The sequence below is a fragment of the Emydura macquarii genome, unplaced genomic scaffold (genome assembly GCF_026122565.2).
Source record: "Emydura macquarii macquarii isolate MOO-44397 ecotype Brisbane River unplaced genomic scaffold, CSIRO-AGI_Emac_v2 contig_3692, whole genome shotgun sequence".
Lineage (NCBI taxonomy): Eukaryota > Metazoa > Chordata > Testudines > Chelidae > Emydura > Emydura macquarii.
In genome coordinates, this window is record NW_027133829.1 from 2,940,451 (window position 1) to 2,967,813 (window position 27,363).

At 40.3% G+C, this 27,363-nt stretch overlaps 1 protein-coding gene across 15 annotated transcripts in view; it reads right to left on the reverse strand.

Moving 5' to 3' along the window:
- TCF7L2 (transcription factor 7 like 2) overlaps nucleotides 1–27,363 on the reverse strand; it is a 195,037-nt gene that overhangs the window by 120,768 nt on the left and 46,906 nt on the right. For all 15 annotated transcript variants that reach the window (XM_067537151.1, XM_067537152.1, XM_067537145.1 and 12 more), the window contains exon 4: nucleotides 2,009–2,110. In XM_067537151.1, coding sequence (XP_067393252.1) covers nucleotides 2,009–2,110 — 102 coding nt within the window. The remainder of the gene's footprint in view (nucleotides 1–2,008; nucleotides 2,111–27,363) is intronic.

A 27,363-nucleotide genomic window follows, 5' to 3' on the forward strand; every position in this document is an offset into this window, starting at 1 on the left:
ACATGGGTCAGGGATATGGTGGTGCAGCATTCAAATGGGCAGGAGAGCTGCTGAGAGGGAGACACTAGCAATTTGCTAGTGTGCTTTCCTGAATGGGGCACACTGCATCTTATAAATTGATATTTATAAAGGGCAGAGCCCATTTTTCTGAATAGTAAGAGACTTCACTGAAACCTGAAATTCAATTACACCTCCCATCTTCATCTGCATTTTTAGATTCAGAATTTAAATTGCAATCACATTTAAAACAGGTGACAACTTAGTTACAAGCCACACTTGACCTACCTTCAGTGCTTATATCCAGTAGCAAAAATCATCCACCAGAATCTAATAAAATCTTTCTTTCCTCTTCAGATAAACAAGTCTGTCACTGAGAAATTTAAAATAAAAGACTAGCAATGTGTACGGTGCCCTGTATTTTGCTTTGCTGTGGGAAAAGAGGACAGCCAGCCAGCAGAGGGCACGTGAGTTATCAAACCCAGCTCCCAGAGGAATGTTTTCATCTCTGATGACCCATTTGATGATGGGACTGATAAACAAGGAAGTAAATAAAAAGCAGATTCTTGTTGGTTTATTCGCCTTTAGAAAATAGGTGATGTGGGGGAGGAAGGGAAAGAGGGCTAGGAATTTTGTTTATAGACCAGATCTACAAACAAGAAGATCTAGCAAGATATGTGTCTTTCTTTGAGCTCTTAGTATAGCAATAGCGCAAATAATAGGAAGGAAAAACAAAATATTTTAAAAAGTGAGCAACCAGCACTTGGTATTGAGCATTTAAATATCAATACAGTCTGCCTTATTCAGATCTGTTTTTAAAGCTAGTAATTCTAAGAGCTACTAAAACCTTTTATCAAAACTGCTTACGATGCTCATAAAAAAGGGTCTGAGACTTTTCAGGTTTAAGAGATACAAATAAAAAATATTTTAAAAACAGAAATTTCCAAGTTATTTTCATTTTAAAAAAAAGTAAATTAATATCTTTCAAGCGTCTGATGTAATCTCTCAACTAGATCAGCTTTAGATCCTATATCAAAAATACATGAGCAGTTTCTTTTTTGCATAATTTCACCTTGTCATCCATTAATTATAAAAAATAAAATAAAAAACATGAGATCTGATGATAAAATATATTGAAAGAAATATTTCTAACAAGCCGTGAGCCATCTTCTCAAGAGGTTAATTTATCAGCTCAACATTAAGAGCTGATGGGGCTCATTAGCAATAAAATGCATAAAAACCAGATATAGGTGAATGTGAATGAGTTTGGGCAGTCGTAGTTGCATGGTGCAGTATACAAATAACAAGTTGTTTCTTTTTAAACATTTTTGGACATTACTGAAACGCTTACACACATGCAGCTTTAACACTATAACTTTAACATCACTTTCAATGCATGGGAAGCAATTGGACTCCAATAGCAGAATTCAATAATGGAACCATTATTACTGGATTTTTCTTGAGATGAGTTGTAAACATTCCATTTGCTGACATTCCGTTTTTACACAAAGTGAAAATTCACCAGAAACCAAGATTTTTGTTGTTCATTTAAAAATATTTTCAGCTTGATCCTAACAAGCCGTTATGCAGGTAAGAATCTACCTGACTAACTCCCACACAAGATTTGCATGAGTAAGGATTACAGATCAGGCCCAGAATTCATGATGCTTTTTGGAGGTGGTTTATTTTTTAATATTCTCCCAAACCCTGTGTTCATTTCTACAGCTGGACAGCTAGATTTGTAAATCAACTAGACTTAAATAAAATAAAAATAGTTTTGGAGAGCGTGTAAATTTCAGGACACTTAGGACAAAAAGCAAAAAGCTTATACACAATGGACAATATTTTGAACTGCTGCCCAGCAATGGAAAACTCACCCCCCACCCTTTAACATGGTTTTGGCTTGCCTTTTTTTGTGCATTGAGTAAAAGAAAAAGGATGACAAGCAAATGCCGTTAATGTCAAATGTCTTTTTTTCAACAAAAGAAGAATGTCTTCTGAGTTTACTTACAACGATGTGTGCTGGAGATGGAGACCTAGCATCCTTGAGGGCTTGTCTACTCTGAAGGCTCCCTGCCTGAACATCAAGCAGTGGCCATTTCATCTGGAGATACTGGATGGAAGGAAACAAAAATGGGAAAAGAAAAATGAGTTCAGAAAAGAAAGGCAAAAAAAATAACAAATCTTAGCTAACATGGGCAAAAAAGATATAACTTAAAACGTATGCACGGAACTGAAACAAAAAACAAAGAAACAGGAGGTACCTTTGTATGGTTATGTGAAACAAAACTGGTGTAGAACATTTTCATACAGCAGCACTTTCATACAGCAAAATAAGGAAATAAAGCAAAGTGCAAAAACAAGGTTATCTCGAATGATTTTATTAATAAATCAGATCTGGAAGAGGAATAAAATAGCTGAGAAACTGAGGGTGGGGGGAGGGAAAGGAGGGTGAACAGTCAACTCTTTAAACAACGGAAAAAAAAAAAAACCCCACAACTCCTGAATACCAGGATATCATCATCTCACAATAAGAATTTATTCAGCAAATGCCAATAATAGTAATAATCAACTTCTATAGCTGTGTGTCTTCAAAGCACCATACAAACCTCACGATGCAGTTCTACCCTGAAAAACAACTCTGTATTTCGTACTGTGAGGTTCCACGTTTTTCTCAGTGGTTTCCAGATCAAAGGTGCTCAGTTTACAAGTTTATTTTGTGCTAGCTTTGCCAACTCAACCTTGGGTCTGTAAGTCAAAATGGGTTAATTCCCTCTTGGACAACAAACAGCTACGACTCTTACCTGATGGGGATCCCATCCTGAAAGAAATCTTTCCTGACCCCCATCTTCTGGTCTACAAACAACCTCTGCCCCCCAACTTCTCCAAGCTCATCATTCTGAACAGCTTCCCCATAGACCGGGACATACCAACTCAAAGCAGCATCAGACCCTTCCAGAACGACAGATGCAAACCTGCAGACATATCTCCATTGCTACAATGATCAACAGCCACCACCACACAGCTTTCAAGATCCATGGGTCCTTCACATGTTAATCACAACACATGGTTTACATCATCCAGTGCACTGAATGCCTCAATAACAACTAAGTGGGGGAAACCAGGCAATCACTATGCTCTCTAATGAACTCACACAGGAAAATGATAAAAGACAAAAACACCTTATCACCTGTGGGGGAACACTATTCCCAAAACGAACACTCTATATCTGACCTATCAGTCCTCATCCTCATTAGAAATCCACACGCTTTCAAAACATGAGCCTGGGAGCTTACATTCATAACTTTGCTAGACACTAAAAATCATGGTCTTAATAAAGACACCGGATTTATGGCTTATTGCATTAACTTTTCTTTTCTGTCCTATGACTTGCAGTGTTGCTAATGGACTACTTCACCTTGAATGGTCCCTTAGAATATGTATGACTTATGCTGAACTATCTGTTTGATCCTGTATTTAGCTGTGATACTCTTAACACCTTTTCCCAGACCTAAAGAGCTCCTTGTAGCTCAAAAGCCTGTCTCTCTCACCAAAGATGTTGGTCCAATAAAAGATGTGTCCTGACTCACCCTGTCTCTTTAATAGGCCTCCATGACACCTCTGAAACCTTACTCCCTTCAATGGGTTTGCTTAGGTGTAACTGATTGGGCCATGGTGAAAGCCACATTGCTTGTGACATTTGAAAACAAACAGAACAAAGTTCTAGAGGACATATTGTAGTGGGACTTTCCTGCACCAAACCCTCATTTACCTAAAATGTGTCTAGTCCTATTTCAGGGATGGATCCAATTATCCAGTGTCTGCATCTATTTGATTCCATGCAGGACATTCATTTTTTCATTCATTCATGTGTGCACATTTAACTAGCGTGAAAGTACAAGGCTGTATGTACAGAGTTGACCAAAGAGACACTGTCAACAAGAGATGCACTATCATTTCCCATCACTTCAGGTACAGCTACACTGCAATACAGGACTTTTGGCTCGGGTCAGCTGACTCAGGCCCATGGGGCTTGGGCTGCAGAACTATCAAACTACAATACAGAAGTGAAGCCTGAACATCTACATTGCTATTTTTAACACTGCATCCTAAGCCCCACGAGTCCGAGTCAGCTGACCTGGGCTCTGAGACTTGGTGCCACAGTTTGTTTTTTTATTGCAGTGCAGACATACCCTTGGGCACTCAGATTTTCAAGCTATTGGAATTCAAAGAAATAAACATGTACTTTGGGTTTGTCTCCCTTTTGAGTTCTTAAAGTTCCAAGAAATATTTGTTTTTATGTATCTTCACATTTGGGATTTTGGCAAACTGGAGTAGAATCTTCCAGCATTTCTTTAAAAAAAAAAAAAAACACACACACACCTAACAAAACAATAATTATTTCAGAGAAGCAGTGCTGCCAACTCACAATTTTAGCACAAGTCTCCCAGTGTTTGAAATTTAAGCGAAGGCCCAGCTCTTGGAGACAAGTGATTACGAGAGAATCTCAGCTTTTATGATTGTTATTGTTATTTTACGAGTACGCATCTAACCATGCTGGTTTCGGACAAAAGCTTGAAAATGTGCCCTGAGAATACCTCAGAGATCCAAAAAGCAGAGGGCAAACAGAAAGAACCCAAAATGTATCATGTAAAGAAAAGATAATCTTATGCTTTTTTAAAGACCAATCTCTGTTTTTTGGGGAGTTTGAGTCATGATTTTGGACAAATCTATTACTATGGCTAGAAAACTCTCAGTTACTCTACACATATGGTGATTGTAACACCATACAAACGTGCCTGTGAAAAAATCACTACAAGCCACTAAAGGTCTGCATGTCAGTTCCTTCATAAGGTGTTATATTGAAGGTCACAACCCACTCCACTAAACGAAATAAGTGGATTGATAGACAACAACGAGTAATAGCTCCCCACGATTTTAAACAGCCTTTTAAAATGTTGAGAGCTGGTGAAAGATGTTGCTTCATCATCCCTAGAGACTGAAGTTTGCTGTGAATGCATAGAGGAGGCACAAATAAAATATCTACCCCATACACCCCTCAACGTGCCTCTGATCTGCCTGAGATCTGACTAGATCTCAATGTGCCCTGGATCTGGAAGGCAGAGGGGTAGTTCTACCACTGCTAAAATGGTATAAAGGCAATAAGTGTGAACTATCCTGATGGTTTGGAGGAAATGGACACTAGGCCATGAGAAACTGGACTGAGGCATTTTTCCTAGCCCACCAGGCAGCCATCAGATGGACATGAGTGATTTAAAAATATTGTTCCAAGCGTGACAAACCCACAAAGAAACTCAGTTTGTCAGTAATTTTAGCAGATAGGCCAAGGACTGAGCAGGCCCGGACACAGGAGTATCCTTTTGCCACTATGCAGCGCTTCCCCAAGGCACACTGAGATGCACTAGAACAACAATGTGGGGGATGTTCACACTAGATCCTTTCTGCGCAGTAACTATTATGTGGATAAACAGAAGGCTGTGGTCTCAGTGATCAATTCAGAACTTTTTACTGGCAATAAATTGCCCCCAGAAAGAAACTCCATGTGAAAAGTGCAATTTTTCCTGCTCTACCTTGGGGCTCTAAAAGGTCAGTAATTTCACAGAAATTGTTACAATGTCCAGGTATAACAGGGTAAATGAAAGAAAGAGCCAAGGAGGAACTGACAACTGCTTTGCTTTTATACGTTTAAATCCAAACCATACATTTTTCATTTGATCTCAATAAAACCCTTCTACTATCCACCCCTATCAAAGAGATGCCAAGAAATCTCACGTTGCAATGGCTAGGAGATAGCCAAACCCGCCTCTTTTTCTGGACGCAGTTGGAAGTGAATTCAAGTGGAGTCCAAAAAGAAAACTCCAAACCTAAGGGTCTGTTTTTTGCACACATGCCCACTCACACGTGCAGCTTCCCTTACCACCAGTGGAAGTCACACATGTGTATCAAAGGGGAAAATAAACAGGCCTTATAGACAGCAGTGGTGTGCAATGGTCAATAAAGTAACTTCCATCAGCTCTACCGAGTGGCAAGCCTCCAATTTAACATTCCACCGCCACCAAGGGCAAGATGTTCCATCCCTAGGATAAACACAAAGGGACTCAGCAAGTCACTGTGTCAAGCTAACTAACTGACAGTTTCAATGACGGGACGCTCGCAAAAGTGTAATTGGCTGGCTTTAAAACACCAGCCCCGTTGACAAAGTATGAAATATTAGCTTTGTTTAAGGTGACAAGTCTGGCTCGAGGACTCCACGTCCAAGAATTGCCATACCCATAACACAATATTAATGCAGTGGTTTATAATTCTTACTTTGCATAAAAGCTTCATTGTGTGCCATGGCCAATCTCCACAGGCTACCTCAGCCACAGCTTTTTACGAGTCTACAATACACATAATTTTCAATTATGTTAGGGCAGAACAGAATCGCTGCCTATATAATATTACTGGTTGGAGGAAATGAGTCTCAGCCCTACTGCCGAGAGAGCTAACCGAATCCAGATTGGAGGGGGGTGGGGGGAACCAAGCGGTCCTATGGAGTTACGTAGCAGAAACCGCCCCTCAGCAACTCTCTTTCACAATGGAACAAGATGCCAAGTAACTGCCGTTGTCCCCACCACCCACGCACACTACATTAGGTATTAGGTTGGAAACTTTAGAAGGGAGGATTCTTTTGGCAGAGGAAGAGTTACAACACAGCTCTTTGCATGCAAACTTTGGGGGTAGGGGGCAGAGACTGATTGCTTTCACAGGTTTACTATTGCTGTAATGTGCAGTTATTCTTATTAAAAGAAGAAAATTAGGCCCTATTACAGCGAGGCAGTAAATCCTTTCCTTCCTTGAGCAACTAAATAGCAGGAAATCCTATTCTTTCAGCCCAAAATGCAGATCTGAGTCAGGCAGTTCCTCTGATTTGCAAGGGGACTACAAAAATTCAAGGCTGACTTTCCCAGCATTCTGACAGTGGTTTTACATTCCTAGGTGGGGGGCAAAGAGGAGGGAAATTACCACCATCGGTAGTCCAGAATAAACGCCCTCGCTCTCTCTGTACAACACTGGACACACACACACACACACACACACACACACTCACACCCTCCTTCTCCGCCTTAATGTGGAAATTATGAATTGCCTATACAAACACTGAACTTTTGAGCCAATTAACTCAAACAAACCTGTTCACATTATTTCCAAGCGAACCGCTGAAATGGGCTCCACTGCCACCTTCTTAAATTTTTTAAATAATGCAATCTTGGCATAAGTATTTTATTCCCTGTTTAATAATATGCTCTAATTGTGGATCATTAGTGTGGTTTTTTTAAAAAATAATACGTTAAGCAAGAGAACTTATGCGAAATAATTGTTATGCTGCAGGCCTTTGCACAAAGATTAAAATACATATGAGGCTAGTGTACTTGAGAGAAACCAAAGCTTTTTAAAAGGCTGTTAAATTGCTAGCACAAGGGGAAAGGCAAATATCTCCAACAGTCCAGATTTGTTTTCATAAAAGGGGTAAAAAAGAAAAAGAAAAATCTTGAGTCTTATGAGAAGCAAGATTTTACAAGTCACCTTGCTACTTCAGCTGGCATTCTGAAGGACTGGTATACCATGAAACCCAACCAAAACCACCTGCCTAGGGCCTCCAGTGGCAGTGATAGCAAGCTGCCAAATGGAACTGCTCTTCTGGGACTTTGTTTTGAAAAATAAAATGTTGTGTCTGGGTTTTCCCGGATGTGATGTCTTTTTTTGGTCCTGCAATCTCCATCCGGGCAGAGAAACATGAACAACGAATGTCCGTGGTTTTGAGCTGGGCGGCTGGACAGCAGAGGCTGCAGTAGTGCAGAAGTAAGAGTGCAGTTCCCACTCCCCGTGGCAGTGTCCTCTTTTGGGAATTTGAAATTTGGTAACCCTAAGTCCGGTATCTATTGGTAGCTGCCTTCCAACACCTCTCACTCCCGATATTTAAACTTCAGGACTAGGGACGTTCGATAGAAACTGTTACTCAAAGCACCCATCCAATGCTGTGACAATATGTTTTTCTGCAGAAGTACAGTTCCACTGGAGGAAGCTATAGTGCAGATTATACAGGTGTTTTTACCACCCATCTGTAGTACTGTTTTCACCATTAGTGGTGCTGTCCCTGAGCAAAACCATATCTATGTATATATTAGAGTATATGGTTCTGTGAGGGTGGTGTTCTCAAGAACCTGAAGCACACAGATGCTAAGGTACTAGATGTCCAAGGTTTCTAAGTGACTCAATGGAAGAATTGGGAATCCTAGAGAAGCCAGAAGCCCTGATTCTCAGTCATCTACTATAAATGCCAACATAAATCTCTACCTACTCAATTTTCCTTCCTTTCTAAAGGACCCTTCTGGACCTGGACACACAGCCCACGAAAAAACATTCCTGATACAGACACCCAGATCTAACCTTTGCCACTGGCCTCTCTCTTGGGCAGAGCCAAACACTGCTGAACCTTATGGAAGTTCAACCCTGGATTCAAACTTTGCAGCTCAGGCCCATCTCTGCTATCTACCTGCCAACACTATTGAGGCCTGTCCATCTTTCAGTCAGTGTTAAATCAATAGTGAGAGTGAGGACCAAAAACTGTCCAGACTAAAGCAACAGCAACATATCTGGATACCATACAAAGGAAAGGCAAGAAGTCAACAAAGCCAAAGAGCTCAGCAAGATAATTACTGCATTATGTGGAAATGCAATCAGATGCCAAACTATTGGGTACCTTACAAACAGAAAGCAAGGTTTGTAGCCCATTCTGGCTCCCTTTTAAGTGAGCAGCAAATTCCACGTTGATTTAAAGGGGTTCAGGAGGCCTTCAGTTTCTGCTCTAATATTAAATCAACTTTTCTTCTGGTTCTCTCTCCACACAGACATCAATAGGACAATTTTTAATCTATTACAAAGTAACTAAATTGATGGGCATCAACAGAAAGTTTTAGGTTTTCCCCAAAATGCCCCCCACAATACTATGACAAGTCACTTTTACTAAACAATACAAAATTTACTGTAAAATGCACAGGAAATCTAATCAATAAAAAGAATTGATCAAAAGGGGCCTGATCCTGCTTTTCAATGGGCCCGATTCTTTCCACACCAAAATTCCCACAGCAGTCAAGGAATGAAGGATTGAGTCCTAAATACAAAAATATATTTCTCTATCCTCCACATCTCTCTTCTTTACTTAATAACCTTTTACTAACCACCATCACCATTAATATAATAATTTTAAAGTAACAATCATACTGTAGTAATATTAAAATAAAAAATAGCCTGGAATAAATTTTACAACAGAACCGTGAAAAAAAATAAAGCATTACAAAAATCACCTTTGTAAAGCAAGTATATCACTGGGGGGGGGGGGTGGTACTGCAATGGTCTAGACACTGAAATAGTCAATGAAGATATAAATTTCAAGGTTAATTCAACACATAAAAAGGTGTTCACATAATATAATGATATTGCTGAACAGACAAATAACGCATGGTCATGCACACACACACAGAGCACAAACTTATGTTCTTAATTCCCAAATATTCATTGGTAGTGGTAACAGAGCGGTGCATTGTGGGGCATATATCAGAAGCTACACCTAAACACAAACACCTATCGGTTTGAATTTCCCTGCTCTTGTCAGATTAAATTACCCCTCCTTCTTTTTCCCTTCCAATACTAGAAGAGATCCCAAAAAAGGGACGTAAAGTTGTCTGTTTCAGTATTTCTAGCCTGTGTTAACTCCACTGAAACAATAATATAGCTCTTCAATGTAACTTGGAGCATTCAAACTTACCCACTAGATAGCTCAGTATGGTCTGAAACAGAGATGCCTGAAAGCAGGATTAAATACTACTGGGAATTTACAGCAAGTATTCTTCTCAAAGGACCTCACTCAAGACCCACAAGAATCTTGTGAGGCAGGTAAATATTGTTCCCGTTTTAGAGTGAAACCAGACAGTCAAAAGTGCCCTGATTTCCAGAGGAACCTAGTACCAGTGGCTCCTTTGGGGTCAATCCCACCTCTGAAAGTGAGACGTGAGCAAAAGTGACCTGTGAAAAGTCACAGAGAGAGTGTCAGAGACTGGAATAAAACTTGACTCCTTTTCTCCTGTCCTAGCCACTACACACCACCACCTCCCAAATGCTGTTCAGTCTGCTGTCAGTGCTTTGTATGTGGCTTTTCTTACAAGTCTGTGAAAAAGCACACTGCAATAGCCCCAGGTTGATATTTCATTGATACCCAGAATATCTATCCTCTTGAATACTCTCACACTGCAACGTATAAGACAGAAACAGCATATAAAACTCTCTGTGCTTGTATAGCAAAGTAGCCTGATTTTAAAGGCTAATAACAATCCTAACGAGATCCTGGGATATATAAGCAAGGGAATCTTGAGCAGCAGTAGAGACGTCATTTTACCCCTGTATTTAGCATTGGTGTGACCACTGCTGAAATGCTGTGTCCAGTTCTGGAGTCCATAGTTCAAGAAGGTTATAGATAAATTGGAGAGTTCAGAGAAGAGCTCTCAGAATGACTAAAGGATTAGGAAACAGGTTTGATGGTGCTAGACTGAAGGAGCTCAAACTTAACAAAGAAAAGGTTAAGGAGTGACTTGATCATAGTGTGTAATTACCTACATGGAGAACAAATATTTAATAATGCGCTCTTCAAATCTAACAGTGAAATGCATAACTTGAATGGCTGGAAACTAAAGCTAGACACATTCAGACTGGAAACGAGCGGTACATTTTTAGCAATAAGAGTAATTAACCACTGGAACAATTTACCATGGGTCATGGTGAATTCTCCATCACAGATAATTTTTTTAATCAATATTGGATTTTCTTTAAAAAGATATGCTCTAGTCCAAGAAAGAACTATTCTGGGAAAGTTCTATGGCCTGTGTTTTACAGGAGATTAGACTAGATGATCATACTGGTTCCTTCTGGCCTTGGAATTGATGAACCTAAAGAAATAGCTCCTACAGAAGTTATATAAGAATGAAAGGCATTGTTATAAAGCAATGACTGATTTTGATTATCGAAATAAAGCAACACTGAACAAAAATAATCTTTTTTTTTTTTTTTTTTTAAAGTGAATTTCATGCTAGTGGAAGGTGCTGCATTAACAACAATGGAGACAGAATGTGTCCGCAGAGCAGATTCTCCATGGGCAGCACCCGGGAGGAGGAAGGGTCTTGCACAAACTGCCCAGCCACTGTGTCTTAACCCTGACTTAGAGAACCTCTTCTATGTTCCTCCTAGTTTACAGTACAAGAACTAGAACATGAACTCAGTAGTGCAGCTCCAACAACGGTAACACTGGTAGTATTGCTAGCGTGGAGGGACTCAAATACCTGACCCCGTCTAATGTACTTAAGAACATAAGAATAGCCAGACAGGATCAGACCAATGGTCCATTTAGCCCAGTATCCTGTCTTCCAACAGTGGCCAATGCCAGGTGCTTCAGAGGGAATGACCAGAACAGGTCATCATCAAGTGATCCATTCCCCGTCGCCCATTCCCAGCTTCCAGCAAACAGAGCCCGGTTTTGCATCGCTGCCCATCCTGGGTAATAGCCAATGATGGACCTATCCTCCATGAACTTATCTAGTTATTTTTTGTAGAGCTCCAGTAAACATTTGTGCCAGTGGAGTTACATCATGGTGAGAGGAGCAAGGGGAACAGTAGGTGAGCAGATTACAGGACCAATTTTTGCTAGTGTACAAAAAGTCGTGGGTGAATGGGTAATTCAAAGTGCCCAGTCAATGTCTGCATAGAGCAACAAGGTCATCAGTCAGCATGATGGGGTTCCTGATGTAAATGTCTGACATCCAGAAACAAGAGTGAGGCCAGTCAGACACTAAGAACTAATCGAATACGAAAATCATAAAAGGAATAACATTCACGTGATGCGGAAGTACGGTAATGGTTTCTGTAGTTCGTACAACACATCAAAGCAACACTAGAGAGCAGTTCAATTCTACAAATATTCCCAATGCTGTGAAATAGCCTGTCAGTCTGTCTGTCCAGATGTTTCCAAAGCACCTATTACCGAAGAATCTAGGTACTGTGGAACGATTGGACTATGAACATTTGTACAGTCTCTCTTCTGCTTAGTAAGCAAGCGGCACTTGGTTTGTGAGTGGAGCTTGGGAGAGTGCCACTCATTTTATTTGTTGTAGGCGGTGTAGTTGTAGCCGTGTCGGTCCCTGGATATTAGAGACACAAGGTGGATGAGGTAAGATCTTTTATTAGACCAACTTCTGCTGGTGAAAGAGACAAGCTTTCGAGCCACCCAGAGCTCTTGTCTCTCTCACAAATAGAAGTTGGTCCAATAAAAGATATAAAATTAGTGAGGCAAGGTGGGTGAGGTAATTTTTAATTTGAAACCTGCCACAGGCCATGCTGTAGAATTTAGTAGAGCGTTTTGGATATCAGTGACTTACAGTGCTATAAAATAGTCATGGAGGACAGAAGAAATTCAGGGACCATAAAACACCAAGCTTTTTATTTATTTTAAAACCAACAAAAATTTAGTCATATACATATTATTTTTCCAAAAATTTCTCTGCCCCATGATGTGTTCCAAAGAAGCATGGAAAGAATATAGAAAGAACAGAGAGGAAGGGCTGAAATTTCAGCAGACTCTCTCTCTACTTGCAGATAGAGATGTTTCGAATGCACAAAACAATCGACGTGAGATTTATTCAACAATGTAATGTACAGACCCACATTTCATTTCTGTCTCTCTAACTCTCTCTCTCTCTCTCTCTCTTTGGCAATCTCCCAAAAGAAAGGATAAAAAAAGAGTGTCATAGATTGGTTACTAATGTTTGCATGAAAACCAAGAATTCATTTTATGGTCCATAAAATATACTTTCCTTCTTCCCCATTAAGAAAGGGTACTGAAATAAATACCTGAGGGCAGGTTAATGGGACTGACAGTATCAATGATCTGAACTACCTTTGATGAAGGAGAAGCCCTGCCCGCACTATTAGAACTTTCAAACTATGTTAAGGAGTGATAGCTGTTTAAATGTAGGTAGCGCATTTTCAGGCTCTGCAACCACTACCATTTTTAGAACCACATTCAAATCCCTCTACTGGAGGGTCAATCCAATGAGGTTCTGCTTCAACTCTATAGAACACATCTGCCCCCTGACCTCTGTTCATGGGACCACAGGGTGGACCATCCAAACATGCATTAGAAAAACTGCTTTTGGTTTCTATGAATGAAGACAAGGCAAGAGATCTTTGCAATGATCAGAATGCTCATGGGGGGGGGGTGCTTGTCTGCAGGACATTATTTCCCATCATGTTTATATACCAAAACTAATCTTTGTCTACACCAGTTTATTCTGACCAGAGTTTCCAGCTCTAGTATCCCCACTTGGCACCATAACCAGAAATAGGCATTTATCTAGCCTACTCTCTCCCATGTGTTGCCTACTTGTGGGGAAACCTTAGCTTTGCCTGCACTGGTGGGAGAGAAGCAGAAGGGGTTGATCAATATAGGGAACCTCTTGTTTTAGGTCCACCTTGCAACATGCTTCCAGTCCCATGTCATAACTTAAATCAGCAAGATCATGGTGCAACTCCAGAGCTCCACTTCTGCAAAGAACTCATTGTTGTGGCTTTAGGCAAATCACATTCACCAACATTTTCCAACGTGGCCACTTTTTTCTGAGGGCCCAGTTTGAGCCCCTTGGTCTAATTTCTGAAATGCTCGGCACCTATAACTTTACCTGAAGACAATGGGAGTAAGTAATTGTCAGACATCCAAGATAAGGATTATTTCTTTATGTGGATTTATACAGAGCCCAGCACAATAGAGTCTCAGTCCTGCCTGGGACTTTTGGAATTTCAGGCATAGCTTCATCTCGGTTTTCCTATCTGTAAACTAGGTGTAAATACTTACATACCACAGAGTGGTATTGTGAGTCTTAATCCAATGTTTGCATTGAACTCTCTGGGATCCTTCATTGCAAGTACTGTAGAAGAGGTTTATTTTGTTTATATGTTACTGTAGCTATCATCTATGGGGGGGTTTACTGAAAAAGTCTAATTTTCTCCTACTGTTGGGTAAGTGAAACTCATGATGACTTGAATCACTACCACAAAAATTCCTGTTGATGTAGCAATTCTGGGTGAACTGCTGGGAGCCACTCTGTAGTAAACCCAGCAAATTTCATACTGAATTTCCTGTCGCCTCCCTTGTGGTTTCTGTATGATTAGGTCTTCACTGCGACATGGGGTTACTTCAGAATATGTGGCTCCAAGGATTTCGGATTGTCATGAAAACCAAGAACTTGCAAAATTCTCTCCTTCCCCAGGGTCAGAAACTTTTTTGAACCATGCCACACAAAGTATTAACATAGAAAATGTAATCATAAGACTTTGTAAAAAAAACATCCCCAAGATAATACTGAAACCAAAAGCATTTTGATCTCACAGGAGACACTGAAAAGGTTTGTTGGGCTTTTTTTAAACCTCACTGGAAAACTTTCCACTGCATTCTCATCCTTGTGCACATTCCTCACTGTAATGTTTCAACTTGAATTGTGCAGAAAAATCCAAAAAGGGTCAAGAGTCCCCTTGGTTAATTTTGCTGGTTGAGTAACAAATTTGTGGGTGGAGGAATTTTTGTCAGAATGACCTTCTAGGAGCCGAGCTACTCCTCTGAATAAAACTCTTGCTGCCTCAGCCAGAATCTTCCTGTCACTCAAGTATCATCTTGCTGTAACAAATTACTCCTAACCCTGGATTACAGCTCTTTCCAAATCCCTCCTAGAGAGCAGGGAAATAAACATTCCCTCCCAGGATTCAGCACCAGTTGTTTCCCCATCAATAATCCTTCCCTCTATTTGCTCCTTCCACAGCATTATTCCATGAGGCCAGCAAGACTACTTGCACCCATTTTCCTTTCAAACATAAGCTGAATGTCTCAATTGTCCATTAGAAAAGTAAAAGATGGAAGGCTTTCCTTCCCCTGAAATCCTCACACAATGGTTAACTATCTCCACACACTTGTTATTTGACAGCAGACTACAAATGTCTAATCCAAATCACTCAGGGGAAGCCCATACCCTTCCCCCCCCCACACACACTCCACCACTACAAATTCCTTCATAATATACAAGCAAAAAAACCACACAAACATCCATCAGTCAAGGGAAGGATGATGAACCTCAGTGAAAAAGAAAAGTATGAAGACAAAGCAGCCGATTAAAAAAAAAAGTCACAGTAGTTATGGAATAACCAACATTATCACAGTGTAAGTCCAATGCCCTCATAAAAGGGATAATATATTTAGGTAGAAGAATAGATGCATCATTTGGGATTATGACCAAAAAAATTATTTGAAAAGAAGTACAATAGAACCTCAGTTACAAACACCAGAGTTATGAATTGACTGGTCAACCACACACCTCATTTGGAATCGGAAGTACACAATCTAGGCAACAGCAGAGACCATAAAAAAGCAAATACAGTACAATACTGTGTTAAATGTGAACTACTAAAAAATAAAGGGAACATTTTTTTAAAAAATTGACAAGGTAAGGACATTTTCTGTGCTTGTTTCATTTAAATTAAGATGGTTAAAAGCAGCCTTTTTCTTCTGCATAGTAAAGCTTCAAATTGTTAAGTCAATGTTCAGTTGTAAACTTTTGAAAGAACAAATATAACATTTTGTTCAGAGTTACGAACGTTTCAGAGTTATGAACAACCTCCATTCCTGAGGAGTTTGTAACTCTGAGGTTCCACTGTGTCATCTCCCATGGCTCCTTCCCACTCCCCCCAATATATAATTTTAAGTATAATTTATTGGATTCCTCTTTGTCGTTCTGAAGTGCGTCTATAGCAAAAGTGCAATGCACTTTTCTGGAATTTAAATAAAAGGATTTTTTTTTTAAATATTTTTCCTTACAACAGATAATTCAAGTCGATTATTTCTCAGCACATTTTTCTACAGGAAGCAAGCAAGAAATGCCTTTTTTTTTTTTTTTTTTTTTTTTTTAAACAGACATAGCCAGAAGTGAGTTATTCTCTATACAAAAGCACTGAATTCATGGACTTTCTGGGACATTCCAATGAATCAAGTTGCATGACTTAAAAGGGCTGTGTCCAGGTAGCAATAAGTTATGCACCAAATTCTGATTTTTTTTAAAGGGGTTCTGCATAATATTATATATAATAGAAACAATTAATGAAATGTGTTCATTTGTAAAATTCAATAAAATCCAAGAGGTTGGGGTGACTGAAGCACTGCTCTGGTGTATTTGGAACCCAATGAGGGATTGTGCTAAGGCATAGAAGTCCAAAAGTAAAACTAACTAGAAATAGCTCCATCAGAGCTTTGTAAACCAAACTGATTCAACACAAAACAGCACAACTGGTGAAAAGTATTGTTAATTTCTTTCAGTTTTAAATAAACATAAATCAGAGGAAAAATACTACTTTGAAATATTATTTAAAACCAAAACCACAACAAAAAGCACAACACAACACAACACAAAGCTCCTTTAAAAACCAGAAGAGTTGATCTTTCTTTACAGGTTCAAATGCAACATTTGTTGTCCTATATTTCCCTCCAAAGGGAAAAAAAAAATCAATCACCAAAAATGCTGACTGGGAGTAGACCCTTTTTCAAGCAGCCAGGGTATCAGTTTCCCTTCATAATAGTTCTATGGGGACTTTGCCCCATGTGCCAAATTTTTGTGGTTCTGGAAGAGGTTTATTTTGGAGAGGTGGGGAATGCTTTTTCTCTAGCAACCATGCTGAGAACACCCAAGTCATTACCCCTGGGGACACAGACCACATTCTCTCCAACCATGCAGCATTCCTCCCTCCCCCATCCCCGACATCTCAACCACTAAGCCACCGGCCTCATCCAAAGTCTCAAGATTTGCATTTTATTACATTAACACCATGACCCCAAAGATTAAAACAAAGGAGTCATCAGAGCAGCCCTGAGCCTGCAAAGTCTTTAAATAGCCTCAATGTGGCTCTCCTGGCTAAAATTAGTACAGAGGTTTAAACTAGTTGGCCCACAAGGCAACTTTTTTATTTTTATTTAAGGGATAGTGGTTTGAGAACATCAAGTACATTTGAAGCCTTTGTGTGTTTATTATGCCACACGCACACACGCACAACCATCCATATATATATACTTTTTAAAAGGGAATGTAATAATCACATGTATTTGAAAAAAACTTCTACTTAAAATAACCAGAAAGCATAAAAGGAAGAAAGGGTATTTGACTATATTGGTATCGAAGCTGTCTTTACGGAAATGAGTTAGCAAATCAAGTTCATGCGGAGTTAAATACAGAAGTTCCGATAACACAGATGCTACCTGGGACACAGCCCTCTCGTATAATTGGTAGACTTTGCAATGCAAGTTTTGACGGATATTTAGCAGTTATTTAAGGGAGAAAAAGAGAGGGGGAACACTGAAAACCATTACAGTAAAACCTCCTAGTTACGAACACCAGAGTTACAAACTGACCAGTCAAACACATATTTCATTTGGAACTGGAAGTACACAATCAAGCAGCAAGACGCACGCACGCACACACACGAAGTAAAAAGCAAGCAAACACAGTACAGTCCTGTGTTAAACATAAACTACCAAAAAAATGAAGGAAAGTTAAAAAAAAAAAAAAAAAAAAATGATTTGACAAGGTAAGGATGTTTCTGTGCTTGTTTCATTTAAATTAAGATGGTAAAAAGCAGCGTTTCAAATCTGTATTAAGTCAATGTTCAGCTGTAAACTTTTGAAAGAACCACCATAACGTCATGATATAATGTTCAGAGTTACAAATAAGCTCCCTTCCCAAGGTATTTGTAACTCTGAGGTTCTACTTTACTTCTCAACAGTGCAGCCCCATGATAGTACTTAAAAGCCATGTACTCTGGGAGCTAGAGTTTGTAACAGTTAAAATGAGTACATGGAAATCAAGACATGGGTTCCATGCACAGCTCCACCACTGACTTTGTGAGCAATAGACTTGGTCAAGTGCCTCAGTTTATTAATCCATAAAATGAATTTACTATCTCAGGATGTTATGAAGTTTCATTGTTTATAAAGCGTACAAAGATCCCCCCACAAGAATAGTACTCTACAATGCAAAGTATTACAACTACTGTTTAAAAAAAGACAAAGTTGGGTTATGCACTGATACAGCCTTTCCTACAAAGAGAATGTATAGTTGACATATAACATGGTGCATTTTTTAAAAAGTGGTTACATAACACAGCACGTCATGCCATGTTAAAAATGAAAGCAAAAACCTACGCAGTATAACAAAACCACACATGAAGAAAGCGTTTAAATCTTCTCAAAAGCCCTCCCAAGAAACCTGCAGTAAAACCTGTATTCTGTGACCACCCAAGAGGGAGATCCTACAAAGGCTGCTCACCTAGAGATGTTTTTTAAGGAAAAGGTCATACCAAATTGCACTGGAAACTGCATGGAGATTAACGAGATTGCTTAAACTAGGGGGTTGCCCCAGGTGCTTAATGCTGATCTTGTTTTATTTACTTGGCCCAGTTCTGGCTAAGTTGATAATTCACCATAAAGATATTCGGTTTCTCCCCACACACACCCCACCACCATCACGAACATTAGGAGAAATGTAGGTTATTTTACAGGATGCTCATGCAGAAAGCTCTTTGGGTATGTCTACACTGGGACAACAAAAAAACCGCACAACAGCATTGAGTCTTGGAGTCTGTGTCAGCTGGCTTGGGCTCACAGGTTGGGGCTATGGGCCTAAACATGTCAATTTACATGTTTGGGCTCAGGCTGGAGCCTGGGCTCTCAGACCCACACCCCATCCTTTCAGGGTCTCTGAGCCCAGACACCTACGCTGCAATTTTATAGCCGAGTCAGCCGACAGGGGCATGCCGTGCAGTGTAGACATGTCCATTGTGTTCTCATAGCGTGCTCTGATAAATCATACAGGCTGCTTCCAGATTGATAGGCGGAACCAAGACATGTCCGTGGCAGGTCTGGGAAAAAATTTAAAAACACCCACACATGAAATCAAATGTCCTAGTTCTTTAAGTCTTAAGAGCCAACTCCATATTTTAAGCTCTAGCCTTATCTGAAACTCATAAAGCACGGCTACTGGAGGTGTGTTACAGCAGTTCAGCCTTTTAAGAAAAAATATACATCTTTTTATTAGGAGGAGAGGGGGCAGGGGGAAAATCGACAGCTCTACTAGCCAGAGGCACTTTGCAAGCAGGAAAATAGAACCCAAGATGTGGGCAGGCCTCAGGTTTCAGTGCCTGAGGGCACATCCAAGAGACACCGATGTATTTACTGAACAGCCAGTAAAGCAAAGACTCCAATCTTATAACATCTTATATGTTATCAGAATCCACAGTAAGTTTTCCAGGTTCAAGTAGGGAGTGCACGCCAGGGAAAGGGAGAACGCTAGTGGTTGTCTATTTTAAAACCGGGGGAAATAATTACATATGGGTAATTGCAAATAGAGCAACTCAAGATCAATGGGTTTCCTTTTGCATAGCAATAATTGGAACACACACACACAAACACCCCCTTCCATTTCCAAGTCAAACGCCTTCTAGGTGAGTGGAGATGAGAAAATGGGTTGCTGTGCACATTTTTGATCATTTGACTAAACTGCACAGTATCTGCACAAGGACAACACAGACAATGTTCATGTGGGCTAAACAGCTAACTTCATCACCTCAGAGGAACCTTTCGTCTCAGAAGACCTGCAAACAAAAGATTATAGTGCAGCCTGCTTCCATGTAAGCAGCTTACCACTCAAATGTAATACCAGACTTATTAAGCAACCTGTAATGATACAATAGTTCCTAATGTGCTGAAAATGATCATCACCCCTCCTCCTCCCCCAGCAAGCAACATGCGGTTTGCAACAGTGTTCACAGAATATTACCTGCAGGATAGAGTAAAGGATGACTGCCTTGTCTAACCCAAAATATCACTGCAGGGCAAGTTTTGCTGCAGTGACTGTTTTAGGGAAGGTAATTATTTGACAAATATTTGGTTTCCTTTCATCTACAGATTTAATCAGAAAACAGCTTATTAATTTTACTCTTCATTAAATATCAGATAGGCATGAAACGAATAGGAAAGAAATTCAATAGTTTGGAAACTCATGGCATTTTTCCATCAGAGCCCAAGACAAGAATGACAGGCAATATAGGGCCTGATCCAGGTTGAAGTACATTGAAATTTAACAGGGTTTGGTTTTGTTTTTCGGGGTTTTTTGTTTTTTTGGGGGGGGTGGAGGGGGAAGAGAGGCATAGATTTCATGAGGGTAAGAATGGGCTTTAGAAATAAACCCCAACCCAAAGTCAGAGATCTCATCCATCCAGGATCCTGATCCTCCTGAGTATTTTATGATTCTCTAGAGAAGGGCTGAGGGCCAGATATTTAAAATTTATTTAGGCACCTAACTCCCACTGAAATCAACGAGGATTAGGCATCTAAATATGTTTAATAACCTGGCCCTGAATTCTCTCAGCTTACACTGACTTCAGATCACTGAATTCAGGTTAGGGATTTTCAAAATGAGTTGGGTGCCCAACTCCCGTAGGTCCTTTGCTTATCCCAGCCCTCGGACAGTTGATCCATTTAGGCACCCAAACTGAGCTTTTCTTGAAAGGACAAAAGTCTCATTCAGACTCACCAGAGCTAATAAAGTGACTAACAGTTTTGAAAAAAACCTGCCATCAAACTATTACTTCTCAGGAAGGTCAATTTTGGACCGTACAATAGATTGAAGAGTCTAAGTCTCACAATAACTTCAACTCTTCCCTCTCCAATAGTTTCAGGCCGTTAAAATGTTCTGATGGGAGTCCTACTAGTACAGGATTTTCTCCTCCCACTCTCCCCCCTTAGCACTTAGAAGAATATATCTTTGGGAAACCATGGTGTAGCTCTCCATATGAGTGATGTGTCTCTCTTGTACAGATTTGCTTGAAACAGAATGGAATCGTTTAGCTGATACTCTGTTATAAAAAGTAAATATCACATCAGTCATGCACTGTCCACAGTAAAAATCATCTCAGTCATGTGTGCGTACATCTGTTTAAAACCTGTCAATTCAATAGGCCAGGAACCTGATTTGTCAGAATAGCCGAACACTCCATTCAAATCAATTGGAGTTTTGAATGCTCAGCACCTCTGAAAAATCAGGCTCCAAGATTAACAACAGTGTTATACGTGTTGGCTATTAGTGTTATAAGGAACAATTTAGTAATATAAGGAAGGTCTCCTGCTTGTCTCAACAACTTCAGCCTAGGAACACCTAGCCAAAGAAGCAAAGGCCTGATTTTGCATCTCTTGCACATGCAAAATTCCCATCAAATTCCATGGGAGTTTTGAATTTGCAAAGAAAAGAAAAAAGAAGGGGTGGGGAGAGAAAGCAAACAGGATGGGGCCTGAAAGTTGCAAAAGTTGGCAATGGAAAAGGGGCACAGCAACCAGCCATTCACCCACAGAAATGTTAAGAACTCTCAAAGCCTTTTAAAATAAGGGGAGGTGGGAGTGAATTAAAAAAAAAAAATCTGGCAGGGGAAGTCCACACCTTACACTGTACAAAACTGGACAGAGTGTGGCTGGGATTTTTTTTAAAATTTATTATTATTATTATTATTATTAATATTAACAGAGGAGAGAAGGTGATGCTTTGCTGATATATTGAGGCTAATTATTTTAGAACAGAACAAAACCAGAAATGATTAATAGTAAATGTAAAGCACAGGACCCGGCTATAAAGATGTACATCGGGACACAGCCAATGGGAGCACTGAATGGATCGTTTTGAATACTGTATCCATCGAAATGATAGTCTGAATTCTTTATTTCACACTGCTCACATTGGGAGTATTAAAAAAAATAAAAACTGTTCTTCACTAGGGTCCGGATAAATTCCAAATGCAAATGAAGGCCTTTTAAAATATTAGGGTCAATTTCCTGGGAAATGTGGCTGAATTGCCTCTGTTTACATCAGCTCCAGCAATGCACCACAACCTTCAGTCAAGCTATTAACTTGAACATTGAACTTCACAGTGCTGGCTGTCTTTCTCAGCCATGCTTTTGATGTTACCTCCAAAGCAAAAGATCAAAGACTTTGGAGTGTGGTGAGGGGAAGTCCCAGGCTCTTAGCCTACCAGCCTGTGATATATGTTAAAATCCTGGCCAAAAGAGAGGGTGAGGGGAAAAAGAAAGAAAAAACAAAGCAAAGGAAAGGAAAGCATCCAAACAGGGCAGTGACATGAGGACCTGGCACAGTAAAATCCATGTGGCCATATCTAGGTTCAACACAGACCCCAGGGCTTAAAAGTTTCCTCATCAGCTTTATTTCCAGGGCATGCTAAATGCACTGCCTAAATTTTGCATATACAGCCCTATCTTCCTTCTGGTTCTGGGGTGAGTGCAGCCCTCCGTTAACTCGACAGTGGCCACAGACATTATGTATGTGTGCTAGAAGCAGGCGTATTATGCAAAGTTATTCAAGGCAATACTCAAAACCTTCATGATTTTCAGGGTAGGAAGGGCGACTTGGTGCATAGGGCACTGGATGGGGGCTCAGGGTGGAATCTGGACTCAACTCCCAGTTCAGCCTCAGACTTCCCGGGTCACTTGGGAACGCCACTTAATCTCCCCTGTGCCTCAGTTCCCCATTTGTAAAATGGGATCACAATTCCCTACCACACAAAGGTGCCAGGAAGAAGAAACCTATTGCTTAATGTGAGGTGGTGTTCAGACACCAAGGAGACGAGGGCCATGTACGTATCTAGACAGATCTAAACTCTCATACTTCACTTCTCACCACAAGGCAGTTCAGGAGTAGAGATACAGAGGGGCTCAAAAGTTCCCTGATCATTAAGCCATCCTGCACTGGCCCCATTCCCCAGCTTAAAAATAAAGCAACCTCGGGGATACGCTGTAAAGTACTTTGAGATTCCTGGATGAAAAGCACTGTACACATATTACGATGACTGCATCCAAGCAGTGCACTAACCTCCCACCAGATTTCAGTAGTGGTGTATTACAAAGCGCTGTTTTACTCCTTTGGGAAGAAAGGCACAACAGAAATGAAAATATTTAGAAATCAACAACTCCCTCCCTCTCCCCCACTCCCTTTCATTGTTAGCTATGACTTTGGGGTTTGTTTTTTTAATATTAGTTTTCAGATTCTTTACTGCCATTGCCCCCTTCCTGATCTTTTTCTTGGCTTATTTATATTCCCATAATACTCAACAGCATTCCAGATTTAGATAGTGACACTTGGGTTGACACGGTCAAAAGTGGATCCAACAGAGTATGTCTGCCAAACCAAACCCCTCATCCATCAGCTGAAGTCCTTGTAGCTACGGGGTCACAAAGGAATCAGAGACTGTTTTTCATTTCTTTCTGCTGCAGGCAACCAATGTCCAACTTAACTGTGCAAACCAAAACCTCTTTTGCCTGTCAACTCAACTCATCTTCCCCTTTTCCCACCCCCATTAATTCAGCTCTTGGCATCCACCAGCAGAAAAGCTCTGGGATTCAAACAGAAATTCTTCAAAACAAGATTTATGGCATTAAACAATAAGCAGGATATTCTGCTTGTATTGTGCTGTACTGACTCTTTCTTAGCTCTAATCCTGCCTCCATAAATATGGGGCCCGATCTCATTCCCAGAAAAGTCAGTGGGAATTTCGCTATCAACTTCGTTGGAAGTAGGATCAGCTCTACACATCTGTTGTACAGGATGAATAATACTCAGAAAGAAAAACTAAACAGAGAGAACACTCCTAAATGCACAGTGATACTCCAGACACACAAGACGCTTTTAGTCCACATCATATCTGAATCATAATTGTGAATAATAGATAAAGGGAGTTGTGTTTCCACAGAGACAGTGTTATTTACCATCTGGTAGAAATGGCACAAAGGCTTATGACCATTTCTACCTTTTTCAAGGTGTGCAGCAACAAAAAGACAACTTCCATCACAGCTTCCAATGTGTAAGAGCGGGTGGGCTTCACGGTATAGCATGACTGTGCTTCCTCAGGATGATCTTCACATACTAAATCTGCTTCCTCCTCTTCTGATCATTGTTAGATAAAATGGGAGAAAAAACAGCAGGGCAAACTTTGGCACACTACATACTAAGGGAGGATGAGGGGGGAGAATCTCAAGACATGGAAGATGGAGCGAGCGAGAGAGAGAGAGAGAGAGAGAGAAGTCAAGTACTAGCTGTTGCTCCACAGCACTGAAAGGATCCAAGATAAACAAGACCTTGGCCTGGAACGTGATCCCGCACTGTGTCACGGGCCCTGCGATAATGCCCAAGGAGTCAGGATTTCTTGGTATAAAACACGTTATCACGTAAGCACACTGGTGCCCTGGGTTTACAAGGGACACAAAGGAAGATGGATAAGAAATGGAGAGTGGGATTACCCACACAATCGGCCAAAAATTGATGTTGTCAAGGGAAAAAAAAATACTCAAAGAGCAATACTTGGAGAAAACCTGATGTGGAAACAAATCTTGCTGTGTATCTCCTACAAGGGGAGAGATATTGTTAAAAAACTATTCCTCCTTACATAATGATTGCAACCTCTGGTAAGCAGAGGATCAAGTGCAGCTTAAAGGGACATCCCAGGATAAAAATATATATACTTAGAAATCCTCACCCATACTAGTAACAACATATATTACTAAGACTGCTTTGAAATCTAGTTAGTTGACTTGTCAACATTCATACCATTTGCTTATTTTATCCACTTCACATAGTTAGAATGTCCACTCTCCCTTTCTATGTTTAGTACATTTTACTTCCTGGTTCTCAAACATGAAGCATAATCTTACCCAACAATGCCTGGGAATTTTTACAGCGAAGAAAAAAAAAAGTTAATTGAAATTTGAAGAAAAAACAAAATAATTCAGACAGAAGCTAACAAAATTAAATGTTGTTCCCATAGGCTCTGATCCTTAAGTACCCGGATATCTTTAACTACGAGTGGTCCCTCTGATTTCAGTATGCTTAAAATTACAAAGGTACTTAAGTGCTTTGCTGGACTAGTGCCTAAATGATATTGTTTATTAAAGTTTATTAAAGTGCACAAGTGGCAAAAAGACCATTAAAGCCACAAAGCAAGTAGCTTTCAATATCATCGGTTCTGTGTACAGGAATCAAAATGATTTGCTTATAAAATGCCCAATCTTACATTTGGATTTTACTCCTGACCCAACTTCTCCCTCCCCTCTTCTATCCGATCCAAGATTCTGGAGAAGCATATGTTGCACACAGAGGGGAAATCCAGGTCAAAATATAGAGATCTGATTGGCGTTTAAGGAGAATGTCACATTCCACCCACTTTCCCCATCTAGAAACGATGTGAAAAGTCACCTCCTTCAACATGCAAAAATTCTCACAGAATTAAATCCCTCATAATCCCATTTAGCAGAAACAAGGTAGAGCAGTATGCTAGTACTTAAGACATTTTAGTCTTTTAAGAAGGTGCATTTTGTTTTAAAAAATTGCTTCTCTTATATATCAGATTAAGACTGTCTTCGTTTCATCTCTGCTGTGGAGCTACTGCTTTCGGGGTGGGGGAGGGCAGACTTAAATGCCCCAGCTCCTCCCCATCCCTAAATTTTATTATTCTTTATATACATAAAATATATTCTGAGCCAATCCCCTGATAAATGCACTTGGTTAGTTTTAAAACAGCCGCCCCAGCCAAGTAAGAATTATAAGCATTTCCCATGAGAATTTATACACTGTGGGATGTGTATGCTCCTCCCTCATTGAAGAGTCGTAGACCCAGTTAGTGACTCAGCTCCCTGTGGAAGTGCTATCATTGAAACCAGTCCATCCAGCTCCCCCTCGGCGAATGACCTCTCAACTCAAGCACAAGCTGTACGCTCAAGTCAGTCACTGAGTTTCTGCTTAGCCCACAGGCATTTTTCCTATTTTAAAGTTTCTATTAACTCCCTACTGATGTACCCTAAAATAATTTTTGAGGGCTTGGAAGCACATAAATAAAATAGACTTTGTTGGACCAGCACAGCAAACGAAAGCCTTTCACCTGCAGTGGTGGTGATAAAAGTTTTAAATGCAGCAGCATATACAGTCCCTCCGTAGATTTAAGATAGCTGGGATGTCTGACTAATCAGTAATCTGCTGCAGCTGAGCCAGCACAGGGGATACGAAGACAGGTGTCAGGACAGGACTGGTTTCTTTGGCTACAGCGAAGCCCACGTTAGCTGCAAGGCTCAGAGAAGCTGCTAGCCTGTGCGGCGATCATAAGAAACCTGGAAGAGGAAAGGGAGACGGCAAGAAAACAAAATGGGGGAGGAGGGAGCGTGACTTTGTGAGGAGCCCTGAAGCAGAAAAACAAAGGTCGGCTTCAAAGCGAACACCATGCACTAAGCATTCTGCCCCCACGTGCGCTGCAGTGTGCAAACACACACGTGAGAGTTCAGATACCCAGCACTTCCAGGCGAAGCCGCAAGTGGACTCTCCAGTGGAGTGGAGTAGAGTCTCCAATGGAAATGAGCCGATATTTTTTGTTGCTCTCCCTGAAAAATTCAAACCACTGAAAAATGTAGGAGTACCAAGCTGTGACATGTCCGAGGTGTAAACATTCACAGTAAATACCACTTACTTCTCATATCAGAAGCCCTATTAAAATAATACTAAAATGACACATATGATTATTTGGTGATAACTTTTCATCTCCAAAAAGTATTACAATACGAGTTAACTCTCACCACACCCATTCTTTGGAGGGGGTCATTTCAAGAGGGATGGACTCCATTTAAAATCCTTTTCTACCAAGATCCAGGCATAACCTCCTGGGAGAAGCCAGCAATTAAATCCTTCACCTAAGTTCTTCTGGAAAAGTCATCAACCCCATTCTTTCCCAGCACCAACTTTCCTACCCAGCGCCACTGGGGTCAGAAGCGGTTGTATACCATCCAATTTATTATAGAGCATATCTAGGGACTGGCTGGATTCCCAGAGTTCATGAAACAGGGAAGACCTGCCTACACTTAAAATGTACCCTCAGGAACTTAAGAAGCTCGTGCAACCTAATGCCAAAAGATTTCTAAAGCCTTATACTTCATATCCAAACAAAGGTATAAAACACCCCAAAGATTAATCATATAGCACAATAAGCTAACAACATAACACAACACATCCAACTCATAAGCTGTTTTTTTAAATCTACCATCCAAATATCACAGATGAGATCTTTCCTCAGCCCTTAACTGATGAGCTGAGATAACTCACCACAACAACTTTGGTAACCTAGTTCATTTTGTAC